Below are 14,569 nucleotides of genomic sequence, written 5' to 3'. Positions count from 1 at the left end.
GATCTAAACATCACATCTCTGATCCTTGAACAAATAAAACCACAGAAGATCAAAGGATTGGTAACAGTGTTTTAATTATTTAGGACAAAGTGTCAAGTGAACTTCATGTCAGTTACAGAGATTTATGATGTTTTACTAGAAAGTGCAGTAAATGACAGTGAGAAACAGAAATGTTGTGACCATGGTAACGGTTGATAACTGGATGATGTTGCAGACGTTGAGGTAAAACTGTTGGAAACTGAATTCATGTGGTCGACTCCGGAACTTTATTTCTTTTCGGCGTCTTTCGTCAGATTTTTTCATTTCAAAGGTTGAAATTCAAGCTTTAAAGGATCAGTTCACTCAAATTAAAGAAATATATTCTCAAGGTATTAATTGGGACTCTTGTTTCTGGTCACCTGACTCATTCACGTGCAGTTTTCACCCTCTATTAGCTCGTCACCTACTGCTGAGTGAAATGTTTGACTCTTTAGCTGCTAAATGCTTCCCTCTGTTCACCGGCTCGTCTCTGGTTTCTGCTCAGAAAGTGGAGAAACCAAAACAATGAGCTGAAGGAAGCTAAAACTCGGGAATGAGCTTCAGGTGTCGGTAACTTTTTCAATCCAGTTTCAAGTTGATCAAATATCCAGATTTAGGGAAATCTGCAGGAAACAAATCCCTTCACAGAAAGTTCTTACTTTAAATGTTTATCCAATGGCAACAGGCTTATTTGACGTATTTTCCATGATAGTGACACGATGGGACGAAGCAAAATTCTTTATATTTCGTTACAAAGCTCAGTGAAATAAAAGTATATTTCTTCATCCCCCCCAAAAACAAACGACTTGCAAACTTTAGATGATTCACATTGAATAAAATGCCAGTTCTTACATTTCCTCTTTGTAATCTGGGTGAACCGTCCCTTTAAGACGCCGACGGGCTCATCTCGACATTCAGTTTCCACCACGTGAGAGAACTGATGCATAGTTTAGAAAACAAACAGTTCCAGATCCTTTAAGCAGATGAGAAGCTCGACACCTCTAACGTGAGATGGCAGAACCCGTACCCACGACCTTTTAGAGTTTTTCACAAAGGGAGAAAGTGGAGAAGCGTGAAATACTCACGAAATAGCGAATCTGTTTAAACCTTCGTTTCTCAGATTTGTGCTGTAAACAAACATGTCAGTCTAACACAACTAAAGCAACTAAATCAGTGAAAGGTGCCAACAGGGAGTGCGGTCTGTAAAATAACTCTTAAATAATCGTACCTTTTCCTTGGCTTACTCCTGTAGAACATCTGTAATGTCGCTGCGTCGGCCTGAAACGCTCACACTGAGAAGCGGAGGAGTAGTGTGGGGAAATAAAGAAGAACCCTGACGACTGACCTCCCGTCACACACACGTGAACCCGTCGTGTCGTAGCAGGTTTGGCAGCTAAAGGCGATTTCAAATATGCAGGATTTTACAGCAACAGTGATTACTTTGGTATTAGTGCATAGGTGCAGTTCTAGATACCAGAGCTGTATAATATGAAGAATATGTACACATTCTTTTTTCTCTCTATTATATTAACTATAGTCGGGCAGCAGGATCAGGGGGAGCTCGTCACTGAGCCCCTTCTTCATCAGCCCGGGGACACGCTGCCGTCCTCCAGGAGGCGGAGGGAAGAGGAGCCGTCTCTGGATCTCCTCGACGCATCGTGACGCCACAGCAGCTCCTCAGCCTGTCGACGGACACGAGGTCAAGCCGACCCTCTGTGAACCGCTCTGCTCGCAGACGGCTGCGTGAGCCTCACCTCTCGTGTCCGGCAAATGTGCAAACGTTTTTTTTTTTGTGTGTTTTTTCTTGTGAAAAGAGCCACGTTGGTCTGCGTCTGAACAACAGACCGTTCGTCAGAGTCAGATCCAAAACGCCCGTCTCTCTTCACCTCCTCTGAGTGTTTCTGAGGGAGAGATACAGACGTTACCAGTCAGGAGGAAACATTTTAAAATTCAATACACTTAAAAATGTAAAGCAGTAGTTTTTATGTCTGTACCATCATAATTACCTGTATCTTGTGAGTTATCTTTAATCCTGTAGCTTCTTCTAAACGAGAACCTTGGATTTAACAAAAGAAACAAATCAACATCAGCAGTTTAACACAGTCAGAGGTTTGTCTTCTGCGATAATTAATATCATCAGAGTGTGTTGAGTGTTAACCTGGGACTTGTCGATCACCAGCCAGCGCTCGGTGCTCGTCTGCATGTCCTGCCCGCTCAGAGGCTCCCGCAGGCGGATCTTCACCTCCACACGACCTCCGGTGTGTTTACGACCGTCCATCACCTGACGGGAGAGACACAGCAGACTGAGAATCTACTAAATATTAAACACATTACAGATTTGTTCTGTGTCTTTCTCCAAAGCTATTTTTGTCTTTTTGTTTTTCCATCTTCGTGCCGCTCACCTCTACGATTTCCCTGATTTCGCTCTGGGACTCCAGCTTGTCCAGCTTCACGAGGGCCGTCCCAATCGGCTTGTCGCTCCGGAGGAAACCTCTGAGACAACACACGACATCATCGTCACTGTCACAGCCTCAACGTGAGGGCAGAGCGAGAGCAAGAGAGCGAGAGCGAGAGAGAGAGCGAGAGAGAGAGAGAGAGAGAGACTCACCCTTTGTGCAGCAGCTCCAGTTTGATGCCTTTGGACGCCACCACCCTCCTGAAGCCGCGGTGGTTGCGGTTGATTGACAGCGTGAAGCTCTGGTTGTAATCTGGTGGAAAGAGATGACGGATTAAGAGGTGGAGCAGAACTGCAGAGCTGAAGTTCATTCAGAGAAAACCAAAGATTGTAGAAAAACAGATTTAATCCCGTCGTGAACGCACCTGGAGAGTTTGTGTTCTTGATGACGGATGTTTTGTGTTTCTGCGGCTGCTCCTGCTCACGACACAACACAAACATAAAGAATCATTGGTGTATAAAGGTCTCAGGCGCCGGTGGAAGCTGTGACAAGAAGCTACAGTTTGAATTTCTTACGCTGCTCGGGTAGGGGAAGTCAAACTTCACATAAGCGTCCAGGTCGTTGGTTTGGATTCCTGAGGGAAGAAGAAACTTTTCATTTCCCTGTATAAGACCTGAGCATGTTGTAGTGTGACGATGTGTCGACTGATCTTCTTACCACTCGGTGCTGGAAGATTCATCCCTTTCACGATGACAACAACCATGTCAGTGCTGCTCAGCTCGGGAAAGATCCTGAAAGGGACGAAGGGAACGACGTCACCTCAATAACTTCTTTCACCAAACATATCAGGACTAAATCAGATGTTTTGAACTTTCGCAGAATGAAGTTAATGTCAGAGTGGGTGAAGGTGCTCACCTGGCCGTGTGGAACGACCTCTCCTCAAAGTGATGCTTAGGAGGAGGCAGACCCCGTGACTGAGCCAGCTTCAGGACCTCCAGGCTCCTCTTACAAGTGTCCGCCATCTTCTCAAACCTGGAGGACACGAGCGCACACACACACACACACACACACACACACACACACACACACACACACACACACACACACACACACACACACACACACACACACACACACACATAGACAGAAGTTGTCAGCTGATGTCACAACCTGGTTGTTCACTTTATAACATCAAGCTGTTAAAAGATTTAGATTTAACTAATCTGGAAGAGACAATAATCATAAAATAAGAAGAAAAGAACGCAGTCACCTGATTTAAAGAAGGTTAAATGAAAATCTATCTTTTAAGTCATTAATAAGGTTAAAGTTAAGTTCAACTTTACAGCCGAGCTTGGAGTTTGTATTTAAAACCTGATGGAATGAAAACTGTTGGATCTTACTTTGTAGTCTCGGAGATGTTCCCCAGGTGCGTGAACTGTTTGGAGTGAGTCATACATTTCTAAAAGGAGGAAGAGCCAGAAGAAATCTCCGTGTTCACAAACAGGGAGAACCGACAGGAAACAGGAAACAGGAAACAAACCTCTGGATTCATTTAGAAACTAAATATATCGAAACTAAAAATGTCTGGTTCGTTTCTTCTGGGAAATGTTCTGTTTCTGTGTATTTGTTATGAGACTTGATGTCAATGTAGGACAGTTCTGTTCTTGTTTTATAAACTTTACTTATAGGTTTTTCATGATTATTTTTATTGTTGGTTTAATAAATCATTAAACATCGACAATCATTCATCGTGACATCAAGATTCTAAAATTAATGAGCTTTTTAGTTTCTCCAATGTCAAAAATGAACTCTGCTCAAAAAGGCAAAACTTTTTTTTAGTAGTAATAGATGTTTACTTAAAAATGAATCTTGATAAAGGAAATCATTATAATCTTAGTAATGTTTCAGTCGCACTCGTGCAGTTTTACCTCGTACTGCTCTTTGAGGATCTTGGCCAGTTGAGTGTAAACCTGCTCGGCTTTCTCTGAGCCCTGAACGTCGCTGTGATGAACCAGGATGAAGTCTTCGTCTTCATCACCAGGGGGCGACGGCACCTACAGGCCGAGCACAGACAGTCAGTCAGTGAGATGTTGCTCATATGCAGCTGAAATTATGAGCTAGTCCCATTTCTCCTGAATCAGGATATAATCTGCCACTAACAGAGGAACTCTCAGCTCACCGTGCTGATGTCCACAGTTTTCCCGCCGCGCGCTGCCTCGATCATGGGCTCGAAGCCCTTGGCGGTGCGGAGGAAATTCTTGGCCTGCTCCAGGTCGTTCTTCTGCTTCGCGATCAGAGCGGCCTTCATGTACTGCTTCTTCCGACCCTCCAGGAACTCCAGCTGCTGAACCACTGGAGGTCAAGGGCAGAAAATCAAGGGTTAAAGGTTAAAGCTGTATTTGCAGAAATGAGAATATCAGCTGTGTCACTCTTAGGAGTTAAACCTGAAAGCTTTTACCATTAGATACTTTGTGATTTTCTAAGGTGATCATTTAGTTGGTATAAGAAGTTTTTAATAATTTTATTAATCATCAATCAATCGTAAAATCTTAACTTCTGACACTGACCTGTTGGGGACATTGCTTCTCTTGCAGCGGATCTGTCAGGAGAAGCTGAAGGAGTTCTCTTCCGTCCCTGACCTGCGGTGGGGACGTCTAACGTTCCTTTCCTTGTCTCTTCTGGAACAAAGGGCTTCGACTAAAACACACAGAAAAAACACTGTATCAGCAACTTACTTACATAAAAAGAATAATAATGAAATAATCATACAAGGCTGAATTCCACCTCTTCTTCTTTCTCCTCATCCTCCTCTTCCTCTGGAGCTTCAGCTGTATCTGCATCGGCGATCTTACTGGCCGCCTCCAGAGCAGCGACAAATCCCTGCTCAGCTGCTGTCGCCCTCTGGCCTGGGATTGGAGGAAATCCTGAAAAATAAAAAGCAAAACGCTCATTCTGACTCGAGTTCTTTCAACACTGAGCTGTGGATTTACTTTTTGTGTGGAATCAAGTCTTGCGGCGCCGTGGTTCAGAGACTCACTGACAGTTTGTGTTGTTATATACTTTAAGTAACACTCCTGGATTACAATGCAAATCTAATTTCACACGGTCGACTCAGAGACTCGTGACTCCCAGACGTGTCTCACCAGGGGGAACCGGCAGCTCGTCAAAGTCCACAGGTTTTCCTGCTTTGTGTGTTCGGATGGCGCTCTGGTATTGCTGCAGGGACAGAGACGTGAAAAGGTTTAAAACAACAGTGTTAATGCAACAATATATTAATTATTTAAAGTATTTGCAGGATTAATTTGTCAAAACTACATCATGAATCCTGGTTGGGTGGTTTGTCACGCTCAAATGACATCACTCATTCACTCATTGGTTTGGGAGCTGTCGTTTTGAAGCCTCGACTTTGATATTTAGCGCATTGTGGTTTTTATGAACCCAGAAGTAACCATGTTGGGAGGAGCAGGGGGTGGAGCTTGACTCAGTGCACGCCCACCTAAACCTGCGACCTGAGCCCATTGGACGGAACTAGCTATCAATCACACGTTCCATGCCCCCCCAAGGCATTCGGTGCTTTATGGTCTATTTCACTCTAAATCAGACCATGATATATAAAAAGAACATGATGCTGTATTGAAGAAGACTTTAAACTAGAGATTGAGACCAGACGTGTTCTAGGGAAATGTTTCCTGACGTTATAAATCAACTGAGTAATTTTTTCTTCTACTTCTATAGAAGCTGACTTCTGTAAAAAACCAGTGGCGTCCCCCTCTGCTGGTCATTTGAGATAATACAGGTTTCAGGCACAATCCTTTTTTAGATACAGTCAATGGTCACACTAAAATAAGGCAATAAATATATTAGTACAGGAAGGATAGATGTTCTTAGGAGTAAATGAAATGCGGAGGAATGTATCAAACACACTGAACCTGCAGCTGCCTCCGTCTCCACCGGGTTCACTCCTGAAACTTTATCTGCTCTATAGTCGTTGTTTAAGTTGCTGAATCTGCTCATAATATAATTTGCATGTGCACATTGATGTGAGTGTGTTTTTTACACATGAGATATGAGAATGATTAGAGATTTGCATGTACATATATTTGCATCATACTGGATTAATTTGCATTATTTGTTGTGTTGTTTATTTTGTCCTTTGACTTGACAATTGATAATATAATTTGTTTGCTCTCTACATAGTTTTTAGGTTTTAACATAATTATAAATAAGAGAAATTTTGTCTTTATTATGATGATGAAACAGGATGAAGAACGAGAGACGTGAGGGGACAGAGAGTGGAGAACATCCACTTCCTTCCCAGTACCTTGGCAATGCGGTCGTGCATTCGGGCCTTGCGGTCGTCTCCACTGGCTTTAGCCTGAGCCGACGCCTCCACATACTTGGCTCGTCTCTGCTCCAGAGCCTCCAGCACGTCTTTGGGAGGCGCAGGGGCTGCAGGGGCCGAGAGACAACAATGTCCAACTTCAAATCGTATATCAAGACGTTTGTTTTGAGATTTTACATCATTCTTGATCTGCAATTTAACATTTTGGTGAATATGTCGTTTCTCTGTAGCTCCTACATACGTCACCTCCGATGGGGAAATATAAAACAATCCTGCCTGACAGGTCCAACAGAAAGTTAAGACCCTGAAGGGACGCACTCTGTAACATGTGGTTTCTAACTGTTGAAATTCTAATTATTACCTGGAGGTGCAGCAACTGGTTGGGTGACCTGTGTGTTTGGACCTGAGGTCTGTTCCTTCACTGGAGCAGAGTTTCCTCCTGAACCTTCAGCACAACAACATGAGATGAACGGTCAAATTAAAACAGCTGCTGCAGGCGTCTGTTAGGAAATTTGCTCAAAATACTTTGAATGAATATATACTTTGAGTTATACTATTTTTTATTTATAGTATAAAAGAAGCCAAATCCATACACATTATTTAAAAAGCATCTTAAACCCAACATGACTTATTTTTGTATCCTTCCTGTTAATCACCATTTAAATTCTACTTTTAAAACCATGATATGAATAAAGTTCCTCACCCTGTCCTGGAGATGGAGGGAGGCCGCTCAGGTCGATTTCTTGTCCTTTCTCCAACGCCTCAATCACCGGATCGAACCTCTGCAGCAAAAAATCAGAATCCAAACAGTGTCAGACATAATGACGCCTTTGTCAGCGTCCACATTGTGGGAATGTTTCACATACTTGAGAGAAAGGTCCTGCAGTCAGAATGTGAAGCAACAGGCTGAACACACAATGATGATGTGGGATGTCCACATTTTAAAATGTCAACGTCGGCAAATTGATGACCTTTGATTTGGTTGCGTTTTTAAATGCAGCTTCCAGTTTGATTACAAGAACGTGTTTTTAAAACAGGAACAAGACGTTAAATCTGAAAGGCATCAGGTTAATAAACAGTTTATTTCCTGTAGCAGAATATTAATCTGCTTAGTTAAATGGTTGAAATGCAGGAACAAGCCGTTATTATCTGCATTTAGCTCAGAGTGATACACCGACAGAATAAATCAATACATTAAATTGAATTAAAAAGAGAAATACAATGGTGATTTATTAAGTTATTAATTTCCCTTTGTGCTGTTGTTTCCTGACATTGTGTTAAAACCATTGATGATTAAATATTGTACATGTTTATACCAGGGTTACTGCCGGGTCCGACATCCATAATTTATATAAGTTTTTGCTAATAAAACAACCTTTCAGCTACTTAAACATCGTAGCTAGCAGTAGTGAGCAATAGTTCGGGGTTGCTGTCTGATGAATCCGACTTCACAAAAAAGAAATTAATTAAATAATATCTTGCAAACAAAATCTTATTTAATACTGTTATACTTTGTAAATTACAATTAAGGCTTTTTAATATCTTCTTATTTTCGAGGAAAATTAATTTCAACTTTTTAAGGCATTTCAAGTCCAGAAGATTCCCTTTTCACACAAAACAAAAACACATAAATCCCTGTAGGTGTGATTCTCACCTTGCTGGTCCTGAAGTAAAGTTTCGCTTGCTCCACGTCTCCCTGCTTCTTGGCTCTTAGAGCGGCCATCTTGAATTCGTTCTGCCTCTCCAGAAGCAGCGTCTTGGTCGCCGCGGTCGCTGTGGATTCACGGAAGAGAAACGCACAAACAACAATTACCACAGTGAAAGACCACATTCATCACAAATTCCAGTAGCAGACAACCCCTCCATTTAATACACTGGGACTCCAAGCAACGAGATTCAAACTGAAAAGCAAACTTAAGGTACGAGAATAAATTCCTGTAAATGTGTCACGATATATATTTATACACAATAATACAGGACAAAGGTTGTGCTGTGGCTTGACTGCGCTAAGAAAAGGGGGAAATGGGTGTTTCCTTCCCCTAAAAAACACTTATAATATATGATAATAATAACTTATATAACTAATACGTATAATAATAACCACATTAACTGATATGAGTGTCTAATCCAAGACAAACTGACCATCTGTGTGACCGGTTTGCGGCACCAGAGCAGGTCCCTCTGTCTGCTCCTCTGGAGACGGGACGCTGCTCAGATGGGACGTGGTGGCGGAGGACGACTGCTCCTCATCACTGGTGGGCGTGACGATCTCTGGTGCAGCAGGCCGTGGCGTTGTGGCCTCCGATTGCTCCCCCGGCTGATCTGGAGATTGGGGACTCGATGGTACAGGGGGGGCAGGTCGTGCAGGAACAGCGGGACGAGGGGTGTCCCTCTGGGCTCCAGTGGCGACAGGGGGAGGGATTTCTGCCTCGTCCACCGGCCTCCCCTTTCTCACCGCAACCAGCATCGTCTCCAAAGTCTGAGAGCGACAGTAACAGGCAGTGAGTTGGAAAACAGAGGAAAATAACTTAATATGTAATAAATAAAGCAGTTCAGCCCAGACACGGAAAACCCAAGTGGGCAGGCACAAATTATATAAACACTTTATATAATAAAAATGAGGATTAGAGAATTGATTTAAAAGACGACAAACAGCATTAAAATCTCTGTGTGATCAGACAAATGGACACGAAAACACAGGCAGACATTGTGTTTTCACAGGTCTGAAGCTTTTAGGCTGTTAAGTGCTGCTCAGATCAGTTAAATACAATCTGTAGCTCTGACTGGGAAGTTGTTTTCCAGCTTACAGTGAAGTTCCAGATAAAATGACAAACAACAAAAAACATTCTCAATTAAAGCCCTCAAAAAGCCAATTCATTTGCCTGAAAAAATATTATAATCCTTACAATTTCAATAGGGCCTCCCACTGTTCAGTGCTCGGGTTCAGTGCTGTGTGGTTTATGTCTTAACTCCTCTAGCAGATATGAAAACTTCTTTTACCACTACAATACACGATACAGGATATTATACTGGTCAGACAATTCTGAAACTGAAACCAAACCTGTGATAAAAAACCACCACAATCCCAGATCTCGACATTTGAATCTGCTGACAGTGCAGAGTGTTGATCTCTAATTTCTATTACAAACGAAACAAAACAAATCTTTTCATCCCAAAATGATTATTCAGACAAGCTGTATTGATTGTAAATATCACACATAACTTATTTTATTCTCTTCTAACTGTGTTACATGACACTTGTCTAAACAGCTCAAGATGGATCATAACTGTGAGATTGCAGCAATCAACGTGGGAACATTTTAGATAAAAGTATCATTAGCTTTTCCATTTACAGCAAATAACATTCTGATATTTACGTATATCTTCAGCTTACATTCTTAAGTGTTTGTAGAATAAATTATGGAAGAAACCTGGTAAACAGACAGTATTGATCTGTTACACAGCAAATCGTTATTCACATTACTAGAAAAGAGTTCATATGTTGTCGTCGGGCAGTCGTCTCACCCACCTTCAGGCCGCGATCGAACCTCCGGGCTTTCGAGGTCTCTCCTGCGCTCTTGGCGTTTTGCGAGGCCGTCTTGTACATGGCGATCCGCTCCTCCAGGGTGTGCTGGAGGCTGCCGGGGGCCGACGAGGACACCTTTACTTCCTGCTGCTTCACAAGAGAAAGCACAAAACAAGAGGTGCAAATCATATCGAGTTATCAGTCAGCATGCAAAACTGTGGGCTGAGAATGGAAAGTGTTTGTCAGCGATGAATAATACAAGGAAAATACAGTAATAACGACAATTTTTGCATATCTGTATGTGTGTGTGTGTGTGTGTGTCCTGTTCTGTTACCAGCAGACAAATTATTCTACTGACATGTAAGAACGACAGACAGCGGCGTGCGTTGTACCTGCGCTGGTGCAGAGTCTCGTGTTACAGCTTCAGAGAGTTCAGCGGTGGTAGAAGATGAGGAGGAAACAGTTGCTACATCCTCAGCTTCCCCCTCACCCACCACTTCCTGTAGCTCTGCCTGAGGAGGAGAAATACGACTACTGATCAAAAGCCACCTTTCATTGTTCATATTAAAAGGATATGTGATTTTACAATAAACGAAAATTACATCAATATAAAAATCCTAAAATCTTACGTCTACAATTGCAAAACTGACAGAAAGATTGCATCACAAAGTACAAGGACAAGGTACTTTGTGACTCTAAATACTATGATTGAGTATCTACTATTTAATGTATGTGAACCTTGACTATATTGATTCACAATGAGTGTGTGGAGGCAACAGCGTAGTAGAGTGAAAACCTCATCCAAGGCCGAACAGTTTCCTCAGAAACCACATTTAAATTCACTAGATCCAGGTTTTTATTTTGGATCACAGATATCAGTCCCCTGAACATGTCTGATTTGTTTTCCTCAAGATCCATGAATCATTCTCTGAGGAATCAGTGAAAATGTTGCAATGTTAATAAATGTGGAATAATAAAAAACATCCTGGCTCTGCCCCCGGATCTGGATCCACACCCACATATAACAGGTTCTTCCTTGGGTCATGCTCCACCCCTCCACACAATTTCCTGGAAATCGGTTGTGTAGTTTTTGCGTAATACTGCAAACTAACAAACAAACACAGGCAGAAACTATGCGGCCGACAGTCATGAAGACCAGAAGCACTTCAGTTTCGTTTCTGTGGATTTACTTCACCATAAATAAAACCTATTTATTGGACACCAGGTTTATGGAGCTATTTGAATTTATTCCCCTGTAAAACATGTGTCTGATAAAAGGCCTTCTACTCCAGACGGTTGAAATCTAAACCCCCCCTATATGCACAAACACTAACCAACAGATCTTCGTCATCTTCCACGTCATCATCGTCATCGTCATCCACATCTCTCATGCACTCATCAGCCATCCTAGCGATGTCTTCCATGGGCAGAGGGGCTGCAACACAAAGACACAGTTATAAATATATCCAGCCGAGTTTATGTGTGACAGCAAATATCACATGATACGATACTTAATACTAGATTACACAGTCGAGTCATTAGAGGAGACGGGGCCACACACGAGCAGGACAATAAATCTGCAGGGACATGTCGGGGCAGGAGTTTGTGTCATAATATTCTATACAACCAAAAGTATGTGGGTTACTACCTGCTGTGTTTGGTACTGTTATACTTCATATACTGTGTGTACTAAATCCTGACTTATTAATTGACTAGGCTGATATATTAGACAATATTTGCTTATTAGTGCAGATACATTGCTGTGCATGGTTATCGGTTGTGGAAGTACATTTAAAATCAGCCTGTAAATACGTGTCAGGCTTTTTAATCTCTCAAATATCAATATCAGACCAATATGCAGCTGAAAAAGCTCATTGGATCAAAGGCTTTTAAATTGAAATAGTCCGATCATGTCTAAATGTTAGAATCATAACCAGTGCACTCACTCTTGCCCTTCTGCTTGGCTCTCCCTCTGACAGCTGCCTTTTCTCCAGTGATAGACGCGAGTTCAGCCTCCAAGTCTGAGTCGTCCAGATTCTCCTCCAGACTCATCATCTCCTCCGGGTCCAGGTCTATGAACAGACCCATCTGAAACCAGCAAGCACAACATCTACTTCACTGCCTTCCTGGAATTAGAGTACATTGTCTTTTACTCAAGTACTTTTTGAGGTGATTTTTAAACTTTGATATACATGTCTATTATATCCTACTTTATACTTATAATCCACTATATTTCTGAGGGAAATATTGCATTTTTACTGCACAATATTAAGCTGGCTGATATAGTTCATAGTTATATGTAATCTTATAAAAGACAATGGGTTAAGGGCAGAGGATGTCACACCTTGTGAGGCCTATGAGAGAGGCTGTTCCTTCCTGCTGCTGTCAGACTGTGGTTTGTATCATGTCTCAGATGTGTTACAGATATTAGTTTGTGTCTCAGATGTGTTACAGATATTAGTTTGTGTCTCAGCAGATGTGTTACAGATGTTAATTTGTGTCTCAGCAGATGTGTTACAGATGTGAGTTTGTGTCTCAGCAGATGTGCAGGTGTCACAATGTGTTACAGATGTTGGTTGTTATCTCAGCAGATGTGTTACAGATGTTAGTTTGTGTCTCAGATGTGTTACAGATGTGAGTTGGTGTCTCAGCAGATGTGTTACAGATATTAGTTTGTGTCTCAGCAGATGTGTTACAGATGTTGGTTGGTGTCTGAGCAGATGTGTTACAGATATTGGTTGGTGTCTCAGCAGATGTGTTACAGATATTAGTTTGTGTCTCAGCAGATGTGTTACAGATATTAGTTTGTGTCTCAGCAGATGTGTTACAGATGTGTTACCTGTCTGGCTGCAGCAGCGCCCTGGCCTCTGGGCTGAGCTGATCTCTTCTTCTTGGCAAACATGTTGTTGTGTTGTTGTTGTTGTTGTTGTTGTGTTGTTGTTGTGTAACCAGCCCCTCCGTGACTGTGCAGCGTTGCCCACGACCCCTGAAACACGGACACACAGGAAATCAGACCTTGTTGCCGAGCTGCTCTCTGCCTGAAGTCATGTGAGCGGTTGTCAGGTGGCTCCAAACAGACAGCGGGCAGCCAGCTGACGTTAGCTCCGCGGGCTAGCCGTTAGCTTAGCCTCACTTCCTGGGGGGGGGGGGGTTAAGTTGAGCTGTGAGCGACGTGTCGTGCGTCGAGGTGAGTGACGCGGGGGAGTGACACAGTTTGATCCGCGTCCAGCAGCATGAGAGTGTTTACCTGCTCGTTCACGTCCTCATCTGAGAGTTTTCACTTCATCCGCCTCATCCCTGCGCTCTGACATGGTGCTGGGGCTCTGAGTGCGCATGCGCAGAGTGAGGCGCGGTCCCTGGGTTGTGACTCCCAGGCAGAGACCGACTCCCACAATAAAATACACGAATACATCTGCAACTGAAGTATGGATATCGTTTAAAGTACAAATACCACAAGTGTAAAACAATATACTGTCTATCATACGTAAAAGTATCATCTGCAAAAATAAAGTACCAAAAGTAAATATGCTTGTCCTGCAGAAAAAAAGTACCTCGACCTTGACTGACATTATTTTCACATTGACAAGGTGCTTAATGGACTTGTGAAGAAGGAAAACACAACTTTAATATGTACACACGGTTGTGTTATAGCTGCTCAGCTGGTTATTAGGTACACCTGACAAAGACTGATGCAGTCTAATGTTGAGTTCTTGTATTGTGTTCATTTCTATCACTGAGAGATGGAAAGAAACATGTGTCTGTAAAGCGCAAAAACAGCAACAGCACAATTCAACTGCACCACAAACTAGATCTTACAAAATCATCAGGCAATTAAATCAACACCCCTCAAGACAGTTTCAACATAAACTGGACTTTATTCTTTTTATTAATGTAGGATTTATTACAGGACAGTTAAAGCCAACCAAAAGAAAAAGTATCAACTGAGTGTGTGTATATATATATATATCTTTTTTTCTTTTATTGAATCGGGCGTCAAACCATCATTTAAGAAGAGTAAAAGTAACTAAGTTCAACTTGGCGTCAATCAAATTTAATACTTACAAATAACCCTAACCCTAAGTTTATTACAGTCAACTGTCATCTGAATAATAAGTGATAGAGCCAGATCCCTAAGGCAGTGCTGCCAAGTTGTTGTTCTTGTAAATGACTTGTGGTAAAAAAACTGTATCTCTCAGTTTCGTTTCAGCACTAAACTCCACCTCCTGTGAGGAGGTGTACCTGACAAACCAAACTCAGGGCAAAAGATGACTCACAGTAGAAATGTCC

At 42.2% G+C, this 14,569-nt stretch overlaps 1 protein-coding gene across 3 annotated transcripts; it reads right to left on the bottom strand.

Annotated features, from left to right (window-relative positions):
* Window positions 1-55: 55 nt before the first annotated feature.
* Window positions 56-13,684, bottom strand: cc2d1b (coiled-coil and C2 domain containing 1B). 3 transcript variants are annotated; one of them, XM_035169406.2, is made up of 26 exons: window positions 13,530-13,684; window positions 13,122-13,268; window positions 12,229-12,370; window positions 11,617-11,717; window positions 10,675-10,794; window positions 10,286-10,432; window positions 8,899-9,235; window positions 8,411-8,529; window positions 7,460-7,538; window positions 7,118-7,201; window positions 6,736-6,863; window positions 5,558-5,630; window positions 5,199-5,338; window positions 4,982-5,111; window positions 4,594-4,766; window positions 4,343-4,468; window positions 3,815-3,873; window positions 3,330-3,446; window positions 3,132-3,205; window positions 2,990-3,048; window positions 2,839-2,890; window positions 2,627-2,726; window positions 2,421-2,511; window positions 2,177-2,299; window positions 2,025-2,074; window positions 56-1,919 (listed from the first exon to the last, which is right to left on the bottom strand). In XM_035169406.2, the coding sequence occupies exons 2-25, from the start codon at window positions 13,182-13,184 to the stop codon at window positions 2,063-2,065; spliced, it is 2,649 nt and encodes an 882-aa protein (XP_035025297.2). In that variant the 5' UTR covers window positions 13,185-13,268; window positions 13,530-13,684; the 3' UTR covers window positions 56-1,919; window positions 2,025-2,062. The 3 variants fall into 3 exon arrangements, with proteins under 3 accessions (XP_035025297.2, XP_035025298.2, XP_047198003.1); XM_035169407.2 differs by having other exon boundaries at window positions 10,286-10,429; XM_047342047.1 differs by having other exon boundaries at window positions 10,286-10,426.
* Between the last annotated feature and the right edge of the window lie 885 nt (window positions 13,685-14,569).

The sequence above is a fragment of the Hippoglossus stenolepis genome, chromosome 11, assembly GCF_022539355.2.
Source record: "Hippoglossus stenolepis isolate QCI-W04-F060 chromosome 11, HSTE1.2, whole genome shotgun sequence".
NCBI classification, from domain to species: domain Eukaryota; kingdom Metazoa; phylum Chordata; class Actinopteri; order Pleuronectiformes; family Pleuronectidae; genus Hippoglossus; species Hippoglossus stenolepis.
This window is presented reverse-complemented; position numbering and strand designations above follow the sequence as displayed.

What these genes read in the sequence shown, in the direction of transcription:
- cc2d1b (XM_035169406.2), bottom strand. Translation starts at nt 13,184, where the DNA reads ATGTTTGCCAAGAAGAAGAGATCAGCTCAGCCCAGAGGCCAGGGCGCT. An exon ending in GAGACTCTGCACCAGCGCAG is followed by an intron (nt 10,433 to 10,674) that starts GTACAACGCACG and finishes TCTCTTGTGAAG; the next exon opens with CAGCAGGAAGTAAAGGTGTC. An exon ending in ACTTCCCCTACCCGAGCAGC is followed by an intron (nt 2,891 to 2,989) that starts GTAAGAAATTCA and finishes TGTCGTGAGCAG; the next exon opens with GAGCAGCCGCAGAAACACAA.